The sequence below is a fragment of the Anolis sagrei genome, chromosome 1, assembly GCF_037176765.1.
Source record: "Anolis sagrei isolate rAnoSag1 chromosome 1, rAnoSag1.mat, whole genome shotgun sequence".
Classification (NCBI taxonomy): Eukaryota; Metazoa; Chordata; class Lepidosauria; order Squamata; family Dactyloidae; genus Anolis; species Anolis sagrei.
The window spans coordinates 64,058,814-64,080,248 of NC_090021.1; the positions used below are offsets into that span (position 1 = coordinate 64,058,814).

Consider the following 21,435-nt stretch of genomic DNA (forward strand, 5'->3'; position numbering starts at 1 on the left):
AACAAGAGTGAAGAGTTCCTTCTGCTGTATATCAGGGAATTTCAAGTTGTCTTGAATCTCTGACAGGGATTTATGCTTACATAGCCTGGCCACAGGAACCTCTGAGAAACCCCTACCAGTCACTTATCCAACTTCACATGACATGGGATGAAAAACATAATCCAGAGTTGGTAGGCAACTCCAATATTCAGTATTCTGAAAAGATTGCACTAGTACCAGCAACTCATGGCATGCTGTCTTGGGAGACAACTTTTGATGTGTAATCCCATAAAAAGTAATGAGCATCACCAAGATGAACCCTACCATTAGGCGAAGTGAGGCAGCTGACTGAAGCAGCTGGTTTTAATGGTATAGAACTGTTAGCTGTTACTTTATTAGTGTTTATTTCTATGTTAAAGACAAAGATAAGTGTGTGAGATATATCCTTTCTTGTTTGAGAAAACACAGAGATACTGTGCACTTTAACTTTGTCAGTTGGTGTCATTTGCTGCTTTGCCAGAAGCAGCTCCAGACCCTCCAAATATCTTTGGACAGCCCCATACCCTCCAAATGTCCAATCTGGCAGGAACCATCTCAATTAATCCCCTGCTGTACCACTCTTGCTTTTAAAACATCCCCAATTTATTTCCCCTTTGCCCTCAGCTTGCTGTACTTGCTGCAAACTGAGTTCAAGTAAGAAATGTACTTTGCACTCAGTTAACTCAGCAGGGACAAGGGTGGGCAGAATTTTGCCCTTGTCTGTTGGCTCAAGCAAAAGCAAATTGCTGCAGCCTCTTCATGCTTGTGTGTTCTTCCTCATTCATATCTTTTGCCATCTTAGGGCCCCTCTACACACGCCCTAAAATGTGTACACAGGCCCTAAAATGGAGATAGAAGGGGAAAGTGGCTAAAGTGGCTAAATGCTGAAAATGCATGCTGGATTGCATTAATGGCTGAAAAACACCGGGGGGGGTGTGTGTGTGTGTGTGTGTGTGTGTGATGTGCTTATAATCCAGTTTCAACTGAAAAATGCACATATTCCCATCACCCTATATCCCTGCACTCAAGGAAAACTTGTGACTTCATTGCTATACACTGGTGTGGACTGCTCCAGCACATGTGCACATTTTAAAATCCCAAAACAGCTGATGAGGGCTGCAAACAAATGGAACCACAGACACACAGGTGGCTAAATGGAAGCACAGTTGGAAATTAATTCCCATGAGAACTCTCTACAACCATTCATTTGTTCTGATGTTTATGAAATTAAACAGAGCTTGAATTTATACAGTGGGCACCAGCATGGCAGGCAAGTGACCCCAAATGGAAACAGGGTTCAAGAGTGGAAAAGTAAAGGCAACAGGAGGGCGAGGAGATAAAATGACAAGAAATCTGCTTGTGTGCCAATTCAAATATCTGCATCAGTGCTTATGAGGTCCAGTGCATCTCGGAGAGTCAATTAAAAATAAAATAAAAGTAAATTTCCAGAGGATTTCCCTGTCCATCTTGAGGATTCCTAAAATCCGCTACAAACAAACATGTTGGGATGCCAGGGGAGCATTTATGGGGACAGACAGCTCCATGTTTGGGCTTGCTGTCAGGTACCCTGATTTTTTTGCCCCACTTATTTGTCCTGGATTATGAGACTGTCTGGAAGTGCATTGATGTTGCTTGACTGATGTTGAATGTTTCTGTTTTCATCTATTTATATGCTTCCTAGATTTCATCTATGAAATGTTGAAAGGTATGCAGTCCTGGAAAACCATGTTCTTGTATGGTAGATTCTGTTTCAATTCTTAAACCACTGCACATATGGTTACTGTGAACATTTAAAGCAGAAGACTTTTATCAAGCAATTAATGCAAGACTTCTATGTTAAAGAGAAAATATGGATGCAGACAAAAAAGTCAAACTTTTGGAATAATTGGTACAAAATTACTTTCATTTTTCAAAAAGTCCTGTTCATTTTCTTAGTTTTTCAGGTAAGAGACCTTTCAGTTGCATGTTTTTAAAAATATTTTTTCCATCTATGTGAATGACCTGGGATTGAAACATCCCTCCTGTTTGGTTCTTGGGTCTTCTGACAGAAAGAATAAGTGGTGTCAAGGTTGATACACTGCAGGCCAATAAGGAATATTCACAGCTTGGTACAAAATAAAAGCTCTCAGTCTTATCAGATTTCTGTGATAGAGATGCTTTCAAAGGCACTCACTCACAGGGAGCTGGGAAATCCAGTCCCAGGAAAGTGACAGAAAGCAGGCAGGATTGATGTCAACAATCATTATGAGTGTTCCTGTGAAGAGAGGTTTTAAAAGATAGGGAGCTCTGCAGATCTTAAGACTATCAGAAAGTATTTTATGGGACATTTTACAAGTATTTCTTAAGAATGAAATGACTCACTCCATTGGTATCCATCAGTCCAAAGGTCAGGGATGAGTCATACCTGCGGGATACCTCTGAGAAATTGTTCTTCACAGTCTATTCCTCCATTGAGGTCAGGCTGAAATGTAATCTAATATTTGTTTACTGAAGTCTGTCCTAAATCAAACATGATTTCACTGCTGTTTTCCAGGAAAAGTTTTCACACTACTCATGGCAAATTTTACTGAACACAGGTATTTAGAGCAGGGCTTGAAGTATTTTGGTTACCAACTCCCAAATTGACTACACTGACTGGGACCTGTAATCCAAGAAGGTACAACCTAAAGTAAGCTAAAAGTACCTGATCCTGTCTGATCTTGGAAACTAAGCAGAGTCAGCTCTAACTAGGATTTGGATGGAAGACTGCCAATGAATACCAAGTGTTGAAGCCTCTACTTCAGAGGAAGGAACTGCCACAGTCACCTCTAAGGATTTCTTGTCGAAGGAAACCCTCAGTCAATTCATTGGGTCAATTGAAGATACCCCAAACTAGTTACAAATATGGTGGTTTACCAGCCAACACGTGAAGATTGTGTCCTCTGCTTCTCACTGGTGGAACTGTTGTGATGGTTCTTGTGAATCCTTTCTCACTGCATGGTCAGAAACACTGAATTGTCATTCCCTGCATGGAAGTTCAAGCAGACTTGAAAAGTGATGCCATGCTCCCCTCTAGTGGCTGGTTCAACAGGCCCCTTGCTCCCCAGTTCCACCTTCCTATTTGTGAGACAAATTTACCATTGTAGTGTGTTATAACAAAAACATTGTGTGGGTGCATCTTTTTAAAATAGTCAAATGTCAAACCCCACAGAGGCATAGACTCTTGCTTTGCCAGATGTGTGAAATTGTATTCTGAATTGCCAGGTTATATTATCTGCCAAAATGCCTGTTCCAGAATAAGTTGTTGATATTTATAGATAGGTTAGGGGGTGGGGAGAGATTGGGAGTGAAGGAGGGAAGAGGAGAAATGCTTGTAAACAGTAGCAGCAAAACTTAAGGAAAGTATATAAGGATCAGTTGTGCAGATATTTTTTGCATAGTCTAACAGCTCTGATCTCTGGTGGAAACGATTTTCTGTTTGGAGTATTCCTTAAATATAATGGAGTCCAAATGTATAAAAAATATGGGCCAAGTCAGAACATTTTGTTGCTTGAGGCAGAGCACTATTGGCATCCTTATATGCACACCCTCAGCCAAAATTTTTCTGATGCATTGTCCAAACAAAGTACTTATAAATAAACAAATCAGATTTTATTTTTAACATTTTAAGTTAGCAGCATATTCAGTCCTTCAGATGCCCCTTCTGCTCTGTCATATAATCCAGATTATCGAAACAGATAATCCACATTATCTGGATTATATGAGTCTAAACTGCTATATAATCCAGTTCAAATCAAATAATGTGGATTATCCGTTTTGATAATTGGGATTATATGGCAGTGTAGAAGGAACGAGAGTGACAAAAAAATGCCATGATGCAAAGTATCCTTATTTTTACATGCTGTAAATCCACAGCCATTGTTAGTTTGCAAGAATGACTGTCTGCTGTTACCTTGTCACAAATGTGAATTACATTATTAATACACACAAATCCTTAGTTTACCCACAAACCTCCTTCACAGTGGAGCTTTGCAAGCAACCTTTTAGTCTTTACCCTCTTAACCTGCATCCAGCCCTCAACTAAATTACAAATGCATGGTTCTTTCTGTGCCAGTTTCTGGTGAAGGAAGGCATGTGGTGAAAAAGCAATGGGAAAAAATTTCCTCACTCTTGGAAGCAACTGTTAGGCAGATCAAGATACATCCTGTGAAAACCCAGTAGAATAGATCCTCTGTATCAATAGGTCCTGCATCTATTAATTCAACTCATTATGGCTCAGTTTTTCAAAAGATAATCCAAAGGGCAAAACTTGTTTTTTCCAAGTGCTAGGTTGATACTGCTATAGACTACAACTATTTCATAGACCCTTAGGCTCATTAGGATCCTTTAGCTATTTCCTACAGTAATTTGAGTTTTTCATATTTTATATAAGGGACACTATTGTTACTACCCTCATGTATATAATGGGATTTTGGTGTTGGGGTCCATTGAGGGCCCTTCCACACAGCCCTATATCCCAGAATATCAAGACAGAAAATCCCACATTATCTGAGTGTGGACTCAGATAACCCAGTTCAAAGTAGATATCGTGGGATTTTCTGCCTTGATATTCTGGGAAATAGGGCTGCGTGGAAGGGCCGTTAGAGTGTGGGGAAATGAATCAGTAACAAGTTCTCTCAGTGTTTTGAATTCACTGAAAAATATCCAAATGGCTAACATAGTTCCTTTGCCTTTCAGACAAAACAAAACTAGAGTTTGTCATCCACAGCTGAGCCCCTTGCCTGGATTCACCTTATCTGGAACAATTCACTTCAATTGAGAGATTTATTTTTAAAAAATTATCTGACCCACAACATGGAGAAGCATTTAAAGAATATCCTAATTGTTTCATTTGGATTCTTTTTCCTGTTTACCGCTTATGGAGGACTCCAGAACTTGCAGGTAGGAGGACTTTTGGATGCTTCATTACAGATGTCCAATATGACTATGAAATATGTATTTTGGGAGGATATGTTTAAAGGAATTAAAGAGAGACTATTCTGTGGATGGACTCCATAATGAGAATGGAACCTCACAAATGCCAAGTGAAGGGAATAGCCAACACCATACCCACCAACATTTCACTGGTGAGGACTGGGCCATGTCTGGCTGAACAACATCAAAGTATGGTTAGGATAAGAAATGTCATTAATTAGGGAGACCACGAAAGCTAGAAGAATTTACAGCACTTTGCTTTTGCCTCTCCTCCCTGTTGTTAACTGAATGGAAACTGTTTCTGCACTTTTGCAGCCACTGAAGTAAGCCAAGGACAAAGGAGGAAAATGTGAGGAGGGGAAGACAGAGAAACTGGGAGATTTTAAAAGCTAATGAAACAGCAGAGAAGACCGAGGTTGCTTCTCTTTTCCAAAGGGAAAGTATGGGAGAAAGGACATGGAGAGAGAAGGGGAAGGGAAGAACCCACTTCTTGTTCGGTGGTCAGGATAGTCATGATGACAGCAATCCTTACTGTTATCAAATGTGACGCCGCCATCCTGGAAATTTATAGTTCTCCAAGGACACCAAACCAAAATATGACTTTTTCTTCCTTTCTATTGAACTCCTGTGACTCCGACAAAGGACGACATCAGCAGTTGAACCAGCAGCCATCAACCTCCTTCAAAAATTCATTTTTCATTTTATATCTTTTTATTAAAAGTCTGCAGATATGCACTGGTATGTATCAGTGCACGCATGGACCAGATCCGCAGTAACAAATCTCATCCAAAGGCTTTATTGTTCCCCAACCTTTTGATAAAATGTATCTTTCTTTACAACTTTTGCCTATCTTGGATACTTTACCCGCCACCCTATTTTTTCCTATGTCTCAAATTACATCAAGACCAGATGAACTACATCCAAGAGTATTGAAGGAAGTAGCAGAAGACATTTTAGAACCACTGGCAATAATCTTTGAGAATTCTTGGAGAACAGGAGAAGTCCCAGCAGACTGGAGGAGGACAAATGTTATCCCTATCTTTAAAAAGGAGGAGCCAAAAATCCTTGAGAGTAGAATCTTCTCTTGTGGTATACAACCAGATATAATTATGCAAGGCAACAGTTTCAGTTGTTAGACTGAATAACCTGTTATCTCTGATCTGTTAGGAAAAGAGAGATTTGCCGGTGCATAAAAACAGCAGAGCTCTAGAAGTGTTTTTCGGTGTCCAAAAATATATATACTCTCCCATAAACTAACTTGTTTTATATCATGCACTCAAGAGACAAAACTGAAGTAGAATTGGATAAAATTAACATATTTGGTTTACTCACTTATCAGTCCAGTTTTAGATATATTTGAGATAATCCTCTGTGCCATCGATCCAGGGGTCCCTCTTGTAACAAAACAGCTATCAACAGGTCACATAGTCAAAGGGGGGGGGGGAGAGATCACATGGTCTGCAGCCCCTTTTATAAATTCTCAGGAATCATAAAGTAAAGGAAGTTGCATATCAGAACATACATACAGGAAACAGTAAGCAACAGGATCATAAATAAACATTACTAGAGAAGGCTTGAAAAAGGTTATCATTTCCAACAACTACTATAATTCTGTGTCAGGAGACAATGGGGGTTCAAAATAGGAGGCAGAAACTGTGTAGACGATATGAACTGTGTAATACTGACCCCTGTTGCATCCATTTTATTTTGTATTTACAGAGCAGCCTCCATTCTGTAAAAGGGCTGGGTGTCACCTCAGTGAGCGTGATCTATGCAGCACTGATCCTGTCTGCCATGTTTCTCCCACCCATCATCATTCAGAAGTTTGGATGCAAGTGGACCATTGTAGGATCGATGTGCTGCTACATTACGTATACTTTGGGCAACTTCTATGCCAGCTGGTAATACTTCTCACTTACTTTGTATAAGATCTGAAATGCAGTTCTCAGGATTATCAAATACTTATATGTAGCATACAAGGGAACAGCCATAGCAAAAAGCCCAGTCTGAATTTTTTTTTGTAAACAAATAGAAAGGTATTGTCAAGACCCAGGCGGACCAACGAGGCAAAACAGCAGCTTAAGCGTTAACAGAAGGTCTTTAATGTCAAATTAACAGTTCAAAAGGCTCTTAACAGCAGAGCTAGTAAACAAAGGAGGCTGCGGCTGGCAGGAATGTAAACAAAGCCGCAGCCCAGGCAGCCTGAGCTGCAGAAAGGAAAACTGGCAGACAGTTCGCAATAAACACAGAATAAAGACAGTCCAATAAATCACTAGGCAATAAACAGCATGAGGAGCGATCCAACGATGTCACAGGAGATAGGCAGAAGCGAAGAATGGTCAAGACGGTCCAAGGGTCAGGGCAGGAGACAAGACTCACGATTCCAAGCCAGGCAAAGATGTCAGCACGATCACGAAGGCATGGTTCTGGATACAAGGACTCAAGGCAAGAGTTAGCATCAAGAAGCACAGGAACACGACACTTTGAACTCTGCAACAAGATGGACCCAAGGCTACTCCTTAAATCCCATCAGAATCACTAGATTCCCCTCCAGGTGCATCCAGTTCCACAGGTGAACTGCGTTCTCTCCACTGCTGCCAGTCTGCACTCCGAGCGGCATCCTGCGAAGCAGTATCCGAAACCCATGGGTCTGTGAATCCTTGGAACTCATCGCTGGAAGTTGGAGCATTAACCACATCCAAAACCTCCTGAACCCTGGTCCAGTCCAGCTCTTCATCCTCACTGTCAGACTCATCGCTATCTGCTATGTCTTTAAGACGCTTGGAAATGGATTCCTCATCACTGTCTGAGCTGCGTGCTACTCTCTTTACACCACGGTAATCCTCCATCTCCATTTCCTCACGAGTAAACCCCTGAAAGTCTTCCTCATCAGTAGACTCTAAAAACAAGTCCCTAATGCGCTTCAGCTGTTGCTGAGCCTCTTCCTCTTCCAAGCCTCGTTTCCTCCTACTAGCCCTAGTAGATACATGAGGCACACGCTGAGTTACAACAGGTATCCTAGCAGTGCGGAAATATTCTGCACTGTTGACATCCTTATTGTGGCTCTTATGTCGCATCTTCCCACATGGGAAGGAGTGTAATTCTTTATCCTTGGACCTACCATGATACTATTGAATGCCTCACATCAGGCCATTCATGCCTGGAAGAAACTGGAGCATCGCAGAAGCATCTGACTATATCCCTTTACAGCATTCACTGAAGTCTCCCAGGGTCCTAAGGAAAGCTCAACAGCTGAGGCAGAAATAGACATTTTTGCATGTATTTCTAATCACCACAAAACAGCTCATCACTTCTACTCTTATTTTCCATGAAATCTAGAAGAGTATGAGAGCACTGAATAAATAAGCAAATATATTATGCAGTCTATTATTTAACCAGGGCATGTGTGTAACTGCTGTTTGTGTAGCCTAGGAGATGACTAACCTCATCTCCTTTAGTAAACATGGTCCAAAGCCAACTTAAACTAAGCATAGGCCAGTAGGTGCAGCATCAAATGATGTGTGTTTTGAATATAGTTATACTTAAAAAGGGGACAAGAAAAAAAGTTTATGTAAGATCATGTTATCTTGACACTTACATTTCCACTTGACTCACTACAAAAACAACACAGATAATGTGAGTTTGCAGAAGACATGAACATTCCTACATGTGGCAGTCATGCAGGACCATCAATAAGTAGTCAATGCAGTTCTACATTGTAGGTTCTTATTTCTTGCACTTCTTAGGCTGAACGAATGCACTTCTTAGGGCTCATCTATACTGATCATATAATGCAGTTTGAAGCTAGCTAATTTCAGACTGTGGTGTCTATACATAGCATGCTGCTGAAGTGCACTGCAGAGTGTGTTAAAACCAACTTATGCTGAGTCAGGGGAAAGGGAGGAAAAGGGAAGGGGCTGTGTGATCAGATCAGGGGCTATTCAGACTGAGACTCCCTTTTAGAAGTCAGTGTTCAGTCAGTTTTCTATAGTCAGTTGTGTTCAGTTTGCGTTCAGTTTGTATTAAGAGAGTATGCATCAGACATAAGACAGAGAAGAGACTGAAACAGAATGCCTTAGAGAACTTACTGTTTAAACTTTCAACTGCTAAGCAGTGTACCTGTATGCTGAACAAATGAAGTTTGTAAGTAAACCAACTATATTACTTTTGATGTATTGTCGAAGGCTTTCATGGCCGGAATCACTGGGTTGTTGTAGGTTTTTTCGGGCTGTATGGCCATGGTCTAGAGGCATTCTTTTACATATTACTTTTAATGAAGACTACTTATTTTATCTCTTGAGAGCATGATTTAAAACCAAATATATTTTATGGGAGAATAGGTGCTTTTGGCAACTGAAATAACACTTCTGAAGGTCTGCTATATATTTTGTGCATTGGCATAATCTTTGTTCTTAACAGTTCAAAGAGATAACCAGATATATCAATCTAACAACTGAGAAACCTAATTTGCCTTGCATGAATTCTAGTAGATATATACCACTAAAGAGAAGATTCACTCAAACGGGTTTTTAGCTTTTCTCTGGAAGAGCATACTTTACAAAAGGGTTATGATTTTCCAAATGGTAGTGAATGCTAATTAATCTTCAAAAGGTCACACTTCCAAAAAGTCTTTGGAGAGTCTGGTTTAAACCCATTCTCTCAGTATTGATGGACTATATTTTCTACCATGCTTCATCATGGGGAAGTCTAAGATAGTCAACAATATCTAGAAACCACATATTCCCCATTCCTGTGTAAAAGTATATAGGAAATGTGTAATTTCTTTTACTTTGAGGATGTAATAGGTTATCTCTGCCATCCCTTGCAGAAGGAGATAGTGTTATAAAATAAAGAATTATTTATTTATTTGTTGTTTATGTATTTATCTTGGCAGGTATACGCTGATTCCCACATCTATGATCTTGGGGTTGGCAGGAGCACCCCTTTGGTCAGCTAAGTGCACATACCTTACTATTGCTGGCAACTTATATGCTGAAAAAGCAGGGAAACTTGGAAGAGATGTGGTCAACCAGTATTTTGGAATTTTCTTCCTGATATTTCAGTCTTCTGGAATCTGGGGGAATCTTATATCATCTGTGGTATTTGGCCAGACCCCGAAAAAAAGTATGTAGCAAGATATGCATGAATATGTGGAAGGAAGGGGATGTCACTTGCAATTAATTGTAATCATGTGAGAATGAACTGTGTTCTAAAACAAACCTGGGCCACAAGCTGTACTCTGTACATCTCTGCACAAAGAGCAGGGCCATAGCTTAGTGCTTGAGCACTCATTTCCCTTAGAAGTCATCTGGGGTCAGTTTTCAGCACCCTAATCTGAAATCAGGAAGTGAATATATGTGAGCAATAATAATAATAATAATAATAATAATAATAATAATAATAATAATAATTTGTATACCACTCTATCTCCCTGAGGAGACTCAGGGCAGTTTCCAACAAGGTAAAACATTGCAACAGGTTTTTCTGGAGTGTAACTTTTGTCATCACTAGCCAGTGTAGCTCATGGTGGGAGATAATAAAGGTTAATGATCTTACAACTATTCTCCCTGTCTCCCCCATCTTTTCAGGCTCATTTGATGAGAACACTCCATGACTGCTCCCAAACTATGAAACTCCCTCCCAAGGAGGTTCAATTGGCCTCTTCCCCACTTTCTTCTTGCTGACTGGAAAAACCCCTTTCTATTAAATGAGTTTTCAGTTTTTAATTGGTTAGGCCAGAAAGACCAAACTTGCTGTATTTTTTAAACTATGTGTTGAAAGGGATGTTATCAGATTGCAATCCCTACCATCCCTCAAATTAACTAGAGTGGCTATGCGTGATGGGAGCTGCAATCCAAAACATCTGGAAGGCCACATATTTCCCATTCTATTTTTATTGTGTTGTAACTACCACACTCAGTTGGGGGTTCTTATGTCATTGTCAGAATTACTAGAATAAGAACATTTAAATAAAAATCTTTTTTGCAATGCCAACTAGCACAACAGCAAGCACCAGGGTAGACCAAAGCTGCAAATCACATCAGGTTTATGAGGTGTCATAGCACCAATTTATGATTTGAGGCTCACTGTAACTTCCTTAGCTTGTGTATAAATCTAGCACTGTAACCTCTTAAGAATTCATCTTCTGTGACTAGGGATATCAAGCTTTTATGCTCAGAAAATTAATTCCCCATTGATGGTTCATCCTCTAATCCTATCTATTTCTTATAGAGTCTCTCTGCAGTGTAAAGGATTCTGGCATAATTTCTAGCATTGACCTAGCTGCATCCTCCCAATCATAATTGGCCTAGAGAAAAGAATCCTGATAAATTCAGGGGGGAAAAAACAGTTTTCTTTGATATACAATTTGGAAGCTTGTGTTATGTTACTTGTACTTATGGAAAGTGGTGTTATTCCTACTTGTACTTATGGTCCAGTTTTTACCAGTATTTTGAAAAATCATAAACTCCTCCTTTCGTGTTTCAAATGGTTTAGTGAACATCTCAGAAGCAGAATTGGCAGGCTGCGGTGCGGCAGACAGCAGGAACATGACGGCATCTGATGCAGATATCTCAAGACCAACAGAAACATTAATCTACACACTGCTGGGAATCTATACAGGTAATACTCCCACAGATCCTTGATATCACTAGAGTTGCCAGGTTTCAGTGCAGAACATGACCTGCCTTCTCTGGACAGAAGTGAGGAATCTCAGAGTAAGAGCACCGAATATTCTCCTTTGTATGATATTCTGAGAAGTCCTGTAGGCAGAAGTCCTATTGAAACAAAGAGGACAATGGGAGCCAATTACTTTTTAGAAATAGGGAAGGGCTCTGATTTCACATAGCATCAGTGATATAGACAGAAGTCCCTCCTCTTTTCCCTTGCATAGTTTTCCAAATTAGTAGTGATGGTCAAAGTATATTATATGGAAGCTTGCAGACCATGTCTAAACTTCTTTTGAAGAAGCGTAGATAAGCTTGGTTTCTTGGATGACAATTAGAAAAACTAGGTATCCTTTATCTAGTAGTTTTGGCTAGCTGGCATGCAACATGAATTACTTATGTAGGATGGTTCATATGTAGCATTTCTTTTAAAATTGTATTTGATAATAACATGCTATGGGAATTAGTGTTTGTGTTTGTTTCTTACTATAGGAGGTGCCTTTCTTTTGATATTTGGGCTATAGGCACACAGCAGCCCTAAGTTCAGTATAGTGTATCCATAATGATTTCTTTATAACATCTGATGCGATCTAGGAGACTAGAAAAAAAATCTCTTTTGTGGCCCAATTTTTTTAACTTTCATAACAATTATCGGAGCTGAATGGAGAGATCTGTGAATGGAATACATCTTTCAGCTGAAGCTTTTATTCAAAGCAAGGATTTAGGGCTTATTTATACTAGCCCCAAACCCTAGACTCATCAGACATCCACTGCTGTCTGTCTCCATTACATATCGTGACTTCCACTGAGTATCCTGGGGTTTCTGGGTTTTATCTGATTTTGCCTAGAAAAAACTCCGGAATATTCTTGGGCTTCATGACCATCTATATAGCTGGATCAGGTCCAACTTGGCCTAGTCTCCTGTCCAGATAGATACTTCACCATCAGTCTTTCCCTGCACCATATAAGTTTTATATGGTGACTATTTAATTTATTGTTTTTGAGTTTATGGGATCAAGCATTTGCAGAATAGACTGACTTGCTGGGAAAGATAATATTTTTAATGCAATGGACTGCTTAGGATGACAATTTGAACCAGCAAACCGTTTTAATGTATATTTATAACTGTTTTAATTCGTGCCAATTGTATTTTATGCTATATATTATTTTGTGTTGGCATTGAAGAGTGCCTGTTGGTAGCATACCTGAGTCTCCCTTCCGAGGTTGAGAAAGATGGGATATACATGCTCCAAATAAATAAATAAATTTATCTGTTGTTTGTGTGTTTTTGGCACTGAATATTTGCCTCTTTTATTGGAAACTGCCCCGAATACTCCCAGGGAGATAGGGTGGGGTACAATTATTATTATTATTATTATTATTATTATTATTATTATTATTATTATTTGAAACACAACAAGATGAGTCCACAGCAAACAAGATCACTGTGCTGGTTGTTGTATTGAATCACGCGTCAGACCCTTCCCAAATGTGTAGGACTGTGTAATGCACTCATCCCTGTGTTGCCAGTGCTGCTTCCTAATGGTCACAGAGCTCTGTGCAGATACCTGCCCATTGTGGTCATGGATACCTGAGCAGGATCCAAGCCTGAAAAGGATATGCGATTATTCTGACATCAACAGATACACCACAATTGCCAGGCACTCTCACACAGCTGTATGGCTGGAGAAGAGTATTGGCAGCAACTGTCCAGCAAAGCTGTTGTGGTCCTGATCCATCTGCTTGGAGTCAAGGTGGCTTTACATTAGATATACTTATTGGTCAACTAATTTGAGTTTGTAATTAAGCTCCAATTACAAATAAAACAATTGCATGCAATTTTAAAACTGTTTTCATTCTAACACTACAATTCATTCTGCAGGCAGTGGAGTGCTTGCCGTGTTGCTAGTTGCTGTATTTCTAGATCCAGTCATAACGCACCAACATGAGACTGAAGAAAAGAAGACATCGTCCTTTTGGTCCACTATCTTGTCCACATTCCAGCATCATAAAGACATACGCCAGTGCCTCTTGATTCCACTGACCTTCTATAGTGGGCTTGAACAAGGATTCCTTTCTAGTGACTACACCAGGGTAGGAATGCCTCACATACCTGAGTTTCTAAATGAACACATGACAGTAGGATTCAGATTCAAGAGACTAAAAACATCAGTGGAAAGACATTTTCCTATTCCTAAACCATTTGCAATACACAGGTCTTTTTCATAACTAGACATATGTACATGTGTCCCCAACACATGTCTTGTGAGTGTCCTGCAGCAGTATGAAAATGCCTATATTCAGCAATGACATAAAAGGCTAAGCATACACAATGACTATGACCATGAATATCCATGAATGGCTGACCACTCATTCTTGGATGTTGCCACTTCGGACTGTTTGGGTGAGATATGATGAAATGATTGTTCCTCTCAATGGGATAGAAGTGACGTTTATGAGAGGATCCCTTCCATTCACCAAATGGTTGTTTTGAATCTAACCCCATGTACATCATACTCTGGTGGTTATAGAGGCCAAGATTGAATAGTCAGTTGGCAACCTATTTGGATTATTCTATCCTACATAGATGTTTCCTGCTGCCACCCTTTCCAAGTTTTTAATCACTTTTGTATTTGACAGCATGCATAGTGAATGACCAAATCGTTGTCTCAGCCACACCATGCCAAAATAGGCACATATTAAAGCCAGGGGCTTTATGATGTAAGATGAGCTTGTCTACACTGCGTGAATATTTGCTCAGAAGGAGACTTAAAAGAAATCTTCAGTCTCAAAAGAGAATATTAAAATTGCTTCCAGCAGTAATAATATGAGGCTATAGTGTGTGTTTGTGTTTCTCTCCCTTCTCCCTAGGCCTATGTGACCTGTGCCCTGGGGATAAACTTTGTTGGCTATGTGATGATCTGTTATGCTGCTGCAAATTCTATCTTCTCCATCTTTTTTGGAAAGATTTCCCAGTTCACTGGCCGAAACTTTCTCTTTGTTCTGGGTATGTAAAAGTGTGAGAGGCTGGATCTGTCAAGCACAGTAATCAAATTGGCAAACAAGAGGCTGTTCTATACCCACCCGTATATACACCCATGTCTTCCAGAGGGGGGGGGGGACCCCAAGCTTTGCTTCTACTACTTGGTTGTTACCAAATACATTGCCTAAAGAGAAGAGACTGCTGGTGCAGTAAGACAAGAAGAGAATGGGTATGGAAAACTAATAGCAAGTCCGTGGACACATGCCAATAAGCTGTAAGTGAGCATAGGTTTGCAAAAGGTAACTAATTCAAGAAACAGGAACCCCATCTAAGTAAGGGGATCCGATGTGGGATGATTTTTATGGATAGTAAGATGAGTGAAGGGAATAGGGTGTCTACAGTCATTAGACTGGGTGAGTTTGGGGAAGGGTGCTATTTCAGGTTTGGCTAAGCAGGATGTGTGTGGAGGAGAAGAAAGGAATAAAAAGGGGTCTGTCCTCTGTCTAAATCAAATAAAAATAAAATGGAAACCCCCTCCAGCAGTTCATGAGAGAGAGAGAGAGAGAGAGAGAGAGAGAGAATCAATTTAGGCCTTCAACAATACAAATACAATACAATAATCAATTGCCTTCGACAATACAAATTTAGGCTACATTTAAAGTTCTTGCAATCACTCACTAGGCAAAAGGGGAGAATGAGATTGGATGGGAAAACCACCCAGTGGGAATTCAATATTGGTGTTACAATTGCCAGGAAAACAGGAAGGTAAATTGGTTAATAGGTTTATGCATGCCAGGAAGAAAAATAAACCAGGAGCTGCTGTTTGCTATGTGACTGAAAATAACCTGATGCATCAAACGCCTGACTATGACAGGACACTCTCTTTTGTCCCTGTATTGCTTTAATTGAGGGGAATGTGTGGCTTTCAGTACATATTATTTTGCAATTAAAAAAGGAGCTGTGGATTATAAGACGTGTGATGCTAATGGGAAGCAAACCAAGGCAGGATACTGCAACTTTGGAACCGAATTATTTGCCCTATTGTTGTGGTGGCTTGTAGCCCTATTGTTGTGGTGGCTTGGATACATTGGGTTCTACATCATGTCATGCAATGTAATTTCCAATTAATCAAATAGTATCTTTCTAGTAGAGAATTTTCCTCTTATTATTAGTGCTTTTGAGAAGTCTCTGTTAATTATGTCATGTCTTTTGTTTGTTCTGTTTTTGGTTTTGATTATTTGTTTGCCTAGTCACTTCAGAGAGGGAGTCGACAGCACTGGATGCTTAGCATATGTGACACCCAGTGCAGATCATTTCCCTCATAGATTTCTAGGTGCTTAGCTACATCTGCATTTGGCCTGGTCCAGATGTTTTTGTGTTAACCCTGTTTTCCCCATCACACTATCTTTCAAAATGGGTTGGATTGCAGTTTCAATTACCCTAGTCAGATTTAGAGAGCTGTAGTATGACTGCATGAGGCAAATTAGCACTGCATCAAAATGTCCCTATGACATGATGCTATGTGGATCCCATGGCAGTCTCTCTCCCTGCCCCCCCCCCCCCAAATGATTCTACTATCCCTAGCTATTAACAACCAAAACCCACCAATAGTTCTCAGTCTTGCAACATTCCCACCACTTAGCTTAGTGTGATGGGTCCCTCATGATTTTATGCTGGCATACTGGCAGTTAAATGGCATCACAGACTGTATTGTCCTCCCCCTTTGTCTCAATCTCCTCCTTTCTATTTCCAAGCTGGTTGTTTTAGGTTTTTAAAAAGATTTTATAATTATATATATTTGCATTTTTTCAAAAATGCTAAATTTTCCCAATTTTAAAAATTAAGGAACAGCAAGCAGGGTTATGAGGGTATACAGAAGTACAACGATGGAGTCTCAATTTGGTGATGGAAGAGAGGTGCAATATCAAAGGTGCAGCTTGCAGCATGTATTCACTAACAATGATATTGTGACTGTAGTAGAATAACGGCTTTGTATGATAAAGTTTTAAATCTGGAAGGAACTTGGCTGATGTAGTTGTTTACTTATCTCTATGAAGGCCAAGTCTTCTTTGCTTCTCAATTCTGGGCAGCTCCAACAGGTAGTGAAGTGGACAAATGTTAGCCTTGGCCTAATGCCATTGAGAAATTCTTTTGTTTGCAGTGTTCTTCACTGTTTCTTGATGTTCTTTCCTTATCTAACAGGTGCAGTGCTCAACCTTGTTTGTATAATAACATTCCTGCTCTGGAAACCACATCCAAAGCATCTGGCTGTATTCTTCATATTACCAGCCATCTGGGGAATGGCTGATGCTATCTGGCAGACACAAACCAATGGTAAGCCTTTATCATGACAAAAACTTAACATAGTTGGTTTTTTTAATTAAAACTTCCCAAATCCCAATAATAATAATAATAATAATAATAATAATAATAATAATAATGTTTAAACTAACTTATGGTTTCAATAAAGGCAGAAAGAAATAGCAGAAGCATGGAAAGTGACATTTTTAAAGAGCAATTTATCCCCGTTAGTGTTTGAAATATAATTTTCCATTCCTTACACACATCAGTGTTTTATATGTGACTCAAGTTACCTGTTAATTTTCTCTAGGATTTTTGGAGAATGGGGTTTGAAGATTATTAAGAGAAAAATTCCATTCAGAATCCTCCAAGAATTGCCTTTAAAAGTAACTATAAAAATACAATAATATATTAGTTGTTTTGCTCACCTATTACTGTGCCATTATTTAACTAATTGTATTATTCATCAAATGTAATATCATGATCCCTTTGCTACCTTGGCAAAATACTTTTTGTAGGTAGCTCTGTAATTTGAAATTTGCAAGTTTTGAGAATGAATTCCATAATTGTGGAGCTAGCATCAAAAAGTCCCATGATATATATTTTTTTGTTGTGTCAGGAGCGACTTGAGAAACTGCTAGTCGCTTCTGGTGTGAGAGAATTGGCCGTCTGCAAGGACGTTACCCAGGGGATGCCAGTATGTTTGATGTTTTACCATCCCTGTGGGAGGCTTCTCTCATGTCCCCGCATGGGGAGCCGGAGCTGGCAGAGGGAGTTCATCCGCGCTCTCCCCATATTTGAACCTGCAACCTGTCGGTCTTCTTCTCCTGAAATATAAACTGCAGATCTAGATGTACATAGAAGCCAGAAGCCTAGGACAAACACTTTTATAGTGGTGTATTAGATCTTTTGCCTTCCATAGTGATATAATGCAAAGCTCTTTTGGTCCTCCAAAATAGCCTCCAATCCAAGCCCAACCCAAGACATTTTTTTTCTGTTTGAAGAGAAACATGATGTAATCCGCTGCCCAACACACATCCAAACATACCCCCAGTCTAAGTGTGTAGCAATCGAAGCTAGCCAAGTTGTTTTTGTGCATTAAGCCAACCAATTCTACAAGCTTCTTTATCTGAGTCTAGCATTAAAATAGCAAATGAAACAGCTAACAGTATACTCTTCTTCCATTGACACCTTAAGTCTGATCCCTGGGGTAGCCAATTCACCTTGTCTAGTGGGAAAAACAGTTCTGCTTCTGTCCGTAAGACTAGTAGAAAGATCACAAAGGATAACAATGGGTTATCCAAACACTGATGATGGAACCTTACACCAGTGGAAGAGCAGTGTATATATGTGCATGCTGACTTATAACAGCCCCTTGAATTTCATAGGTTTTTTTCTTAAGCATGGAATACTCAGAAGTGTCTTTGTTAGTGCTTTGCTTTGAATTCAGCATTTGATATTTATAGGTAGTCTCCCACTCAAGTCCTAACTATAGCTGGCCCTGCTTAGCTTTCAAGATCAGTCGAGATCTTGTGTGTTTGGATCTTGGCCAGGGAAAGCAGGAGAGAGGAGTTGTTTTTGCTCAAGGTACACATACATATCTCTGACCATCTCTGACCATGCCTTAGTTGCTTGGTGACAGGACCATTCACAGTGACAGCCAAAATGTGTAGATTGACTGAAGAATACAGTAAGATTCTAAAAAAATTACTACACAAGGTGAATGAAGTCAATAGCACCAGGATAATAGTGCCTTTGGTTGACTTCTCTTGAACAATGTCATTGTTCTTCCATTGTTGATGTGTGGAAGGCCTTTGTAAAAGCTATTCTTTTTACCAACAAAAAAAATATCCAGTAATGTCTTTTTTAGAACTTCTGTTGTGCTAGGATTTCATGTCCAATATACTGAGTGTTTTGGAGTGGCCAGTAGATGTGTGTTTTCTGTAAACATGGTGATTGAGGGAGGTCCAGCCCCTTTCCAGTTGATTCAGTCAGGAGTGTAATCAGGCTTTGCTTCCATGCTCTTTCGAGATATAGGCCATATGGTATGCATTAACTGTGCTACTGAGTTGAGTTCAGAGTGTAATCCTCCCCTCCCCTCACACACAAAGGACCCATTGCTGCTCACCACTTTCTCTTCCTCTTCTCCATCTTCTCCAGCTTGTTCTCGACTCTGCTGTCACTGCTAGCTCCCACAGAAGGCCTCAGAGGTAAAGCTCCCTTGCTGGATAAGTCAATAGAGGGCAGAACTGAGCTCTTTTTGTCCCAGCAGATCAACTCTGCTAAAACAAATCTACCACTTGCTTCTAGAGAAGAAAATACACAAAGATACACACAAAGATTGAGATGAAAGACAGGGAAGTGATTCGAAACACAGACAACATTGTCTTTAATTGAGTGATTGGCAGTTGCGATGTGCAATATTGGCTGTTGGCTGTTATAAACATATATGAATGTCAGGATGTACACTCCTAATATGACTCTTCAACCAATCTTTCTTCTTATCTGTTTGCAGCTCTCTATGGAGTTTTATTTGAAAAGCAGAAAGAGGCAGCATTTGCTAATTATCGTCTGTGGGAATCACTGGGATTTGTTGTCGCCTTTGGCTACAGCACCTTCTTACGTGTCTATGTGAAACTATACATTGTTTTGACTGTATTGTTGGTGTCCTTGGTCCTATATGAAACAGTTGAGTACCTGGAATCCAAGAATTCCCTTGGAACAGCCAACCCTGCAAGGCAGAAACCAGCTGAAAGTCTGCAAATTGATCTGGAAACTCAGTTGTAAGCCAGCAAGTTAACAGATGTAATGGCAGATACTAGTCCTGTGGTTAATATTATACATCGGCTGCCCAAAAATTCAGTGCTAAATATGAGCTGCCAGAAAATACAGTGCATGGCAAAAGTACTGGAAAATGGTGGTCACTGGTGGCTTCCATGTTGATGGAGGAATGAATCTCCTGCAGTAGGGTTTATTATATATAAAAGGGCTTCTGAAGGTGCTGAAGCTATTTGGAGGGATATGTTTTTGGAACCCTAGAGAATTATTTCAATATTTGGAGTAAAACTTGCAACTGATTGACTATTCCGCTTACAAAGATAAAACATCAAAAGTAAGAAAAATGAAAAGGGACTGATATGATTGATGAGCATTTAAGTGGTAATTTTCTTTTTGATAAGATTTTATAGAGCTTTTTGTACAGCAGAAAAGGTTATTTTTTATTGTAACTTCCGCATGTTTTCTTGAAGCATATCATGTATGTATCTCTGTGAATTCTTCATTTCTTACCTGTGGACATATTTGGCTATGCATATCTATACAGGATGATGGGACTTATCGTGTTTTAAAACTCAATGAAGTTGTTTGCTTTAGTCATGGAAGCTGGTGAAAGTAAGAAATAATAATCCTAAATGCATTTGAGAATAAGCTTTCAAATAGTTTCTAGAAGGCTCATAATGCTTTTGTTTACTTATGCAAAGCTTCCTTAATTCATTGGTTATTTCATTTTATATGTGAATATTTTTAATTTTGAATAAATTTTGAATTAAATTTTGAATAAAAGTTTGCTGAAACTTATTTTCTTTTATGAAGTATAGGAATCTAAAGGAATTCACTCCATGTTATTTCTGCTTCTGATTTTAAAAAAGTTCCGTTAAAGAAGAAATATCCAGGAACACATCTACTTTATTAACTGAGCTATACCTACTTCTGGGTCAACATATATAAACACTTGAGTATCACGCTCATCATTCCTAAGTCTTAGATACTTGACATTTTTCGCTAGTATTGGTCATCATCATAATACTTAGTAGGACTATATAAAGATGTTGCTTTAAATAAATATGGCTCTTTGCATTCACTGGCTAGAAAAGTAACATGGTTAAAATCCTTGCTCAGTCATAGAAACCTACTGATGACCTTGAGCAAATCACTCCTACTCTCTTGGCCTCAGAGGATGGCAAAGACAAGTAAAGACAAAACTGCAGCAATTAAACCACCATGGAAAACCAGCTTGCAACCATGGAAAGCAGTTATTGGTCAGTATGTTGAACATATGGAATAAGATCTTACATGGGGCAGGTGCAGCATATTATGCTCCACTCACACAGTCCCATCTTCTTCCTCTGCATGTTGTTAAACATTAGAAGGAGCCTGTGTTTCTGCGGCTGTATATCATTGGGGAAGAAATGGGGTGGCAGTTCAGATGATTTTATTTATTTATCGTGTCAGATAAATAAATAAGTGAGGAGGAGCTGAGGAGCCTTCTAATCAAGGTGAAAGAAGAAAGTGCAGAAGCTGGATTGCAGTTAAACATAAAAAAAAAAACCCCAAGATTCTGGCAACCGGACTGATTGAGAACATAGGGAGAAAATGTGGAGGCAGTGACAGATTTTGTATTTCTAGGTGCAAAGATTACTGCAGAGGCAGACTGTAGCCAGGAAATCAGAAGACGTTTACTTCTTGGGATGAGAGCAATGACTAATCTTGATAAAATAGTGAAGAGTAGAGACATCA

The 21,435-nt window shown here is 39.5% G+C and overlaps 1 protein-coding gene across 4 annotated transcripts in view; it reads left to right on the forward strand.

Annotated features, from left to right (window-relative positions):
- The window catches only part of LOC132761129 (protein unc-93 homolog A-like), a 38,283-nt gene extending 17,808 nt beyond the window's left edge, over positions 1–20,475 (forward strand). For 2 of the 4 annotated variants that reach the window (XM_067465624.1, XM_060753726.2), the window contains exons 2-9: positions 4,735–4,938; positions 6,691–6,872; positions 9,866–10,095; positions 11,467–11,592; positions 13,519–13,730; positions 14,508–14,643; positions 16,822–16,953; positions 19,436–20,475. In XM_067465624.1, coding sequence (XP_067321725.1) covers positions 4,852–4,938; positions 6,691–6,872; positions 9,866–10,095; positions 11,467–11,592; positions 13,519–13,730; positions 14,508–14,643; positions 16,822–16,953; positions 19,436–19,707 — 1,377 coding nt within the window. In that variant the 5' untranslated portion in view covers positions 4,735–4,851 and the 3' untranslated portion in view covers positions 19,708–20,475. Of the gene's footprint in view, positions 1–1,699; positions 1,962–4,734; positions 4,939–6,690; positions 6,873–9,865; positions 10,096–11,466; positions 11,593–13,518; positions 13,731–14,507; positions 14,644–16,821; positions 16,954–19,435 lie in introns of all 4 variants that reach the window. The other 2 variants (XM_067465625.1, XM_067465626.1) reach the window with 2 other exon arrangements.
- The last annotated feature ends 960 nt before the right edge of the window (positions 20,476–21,435 follow it).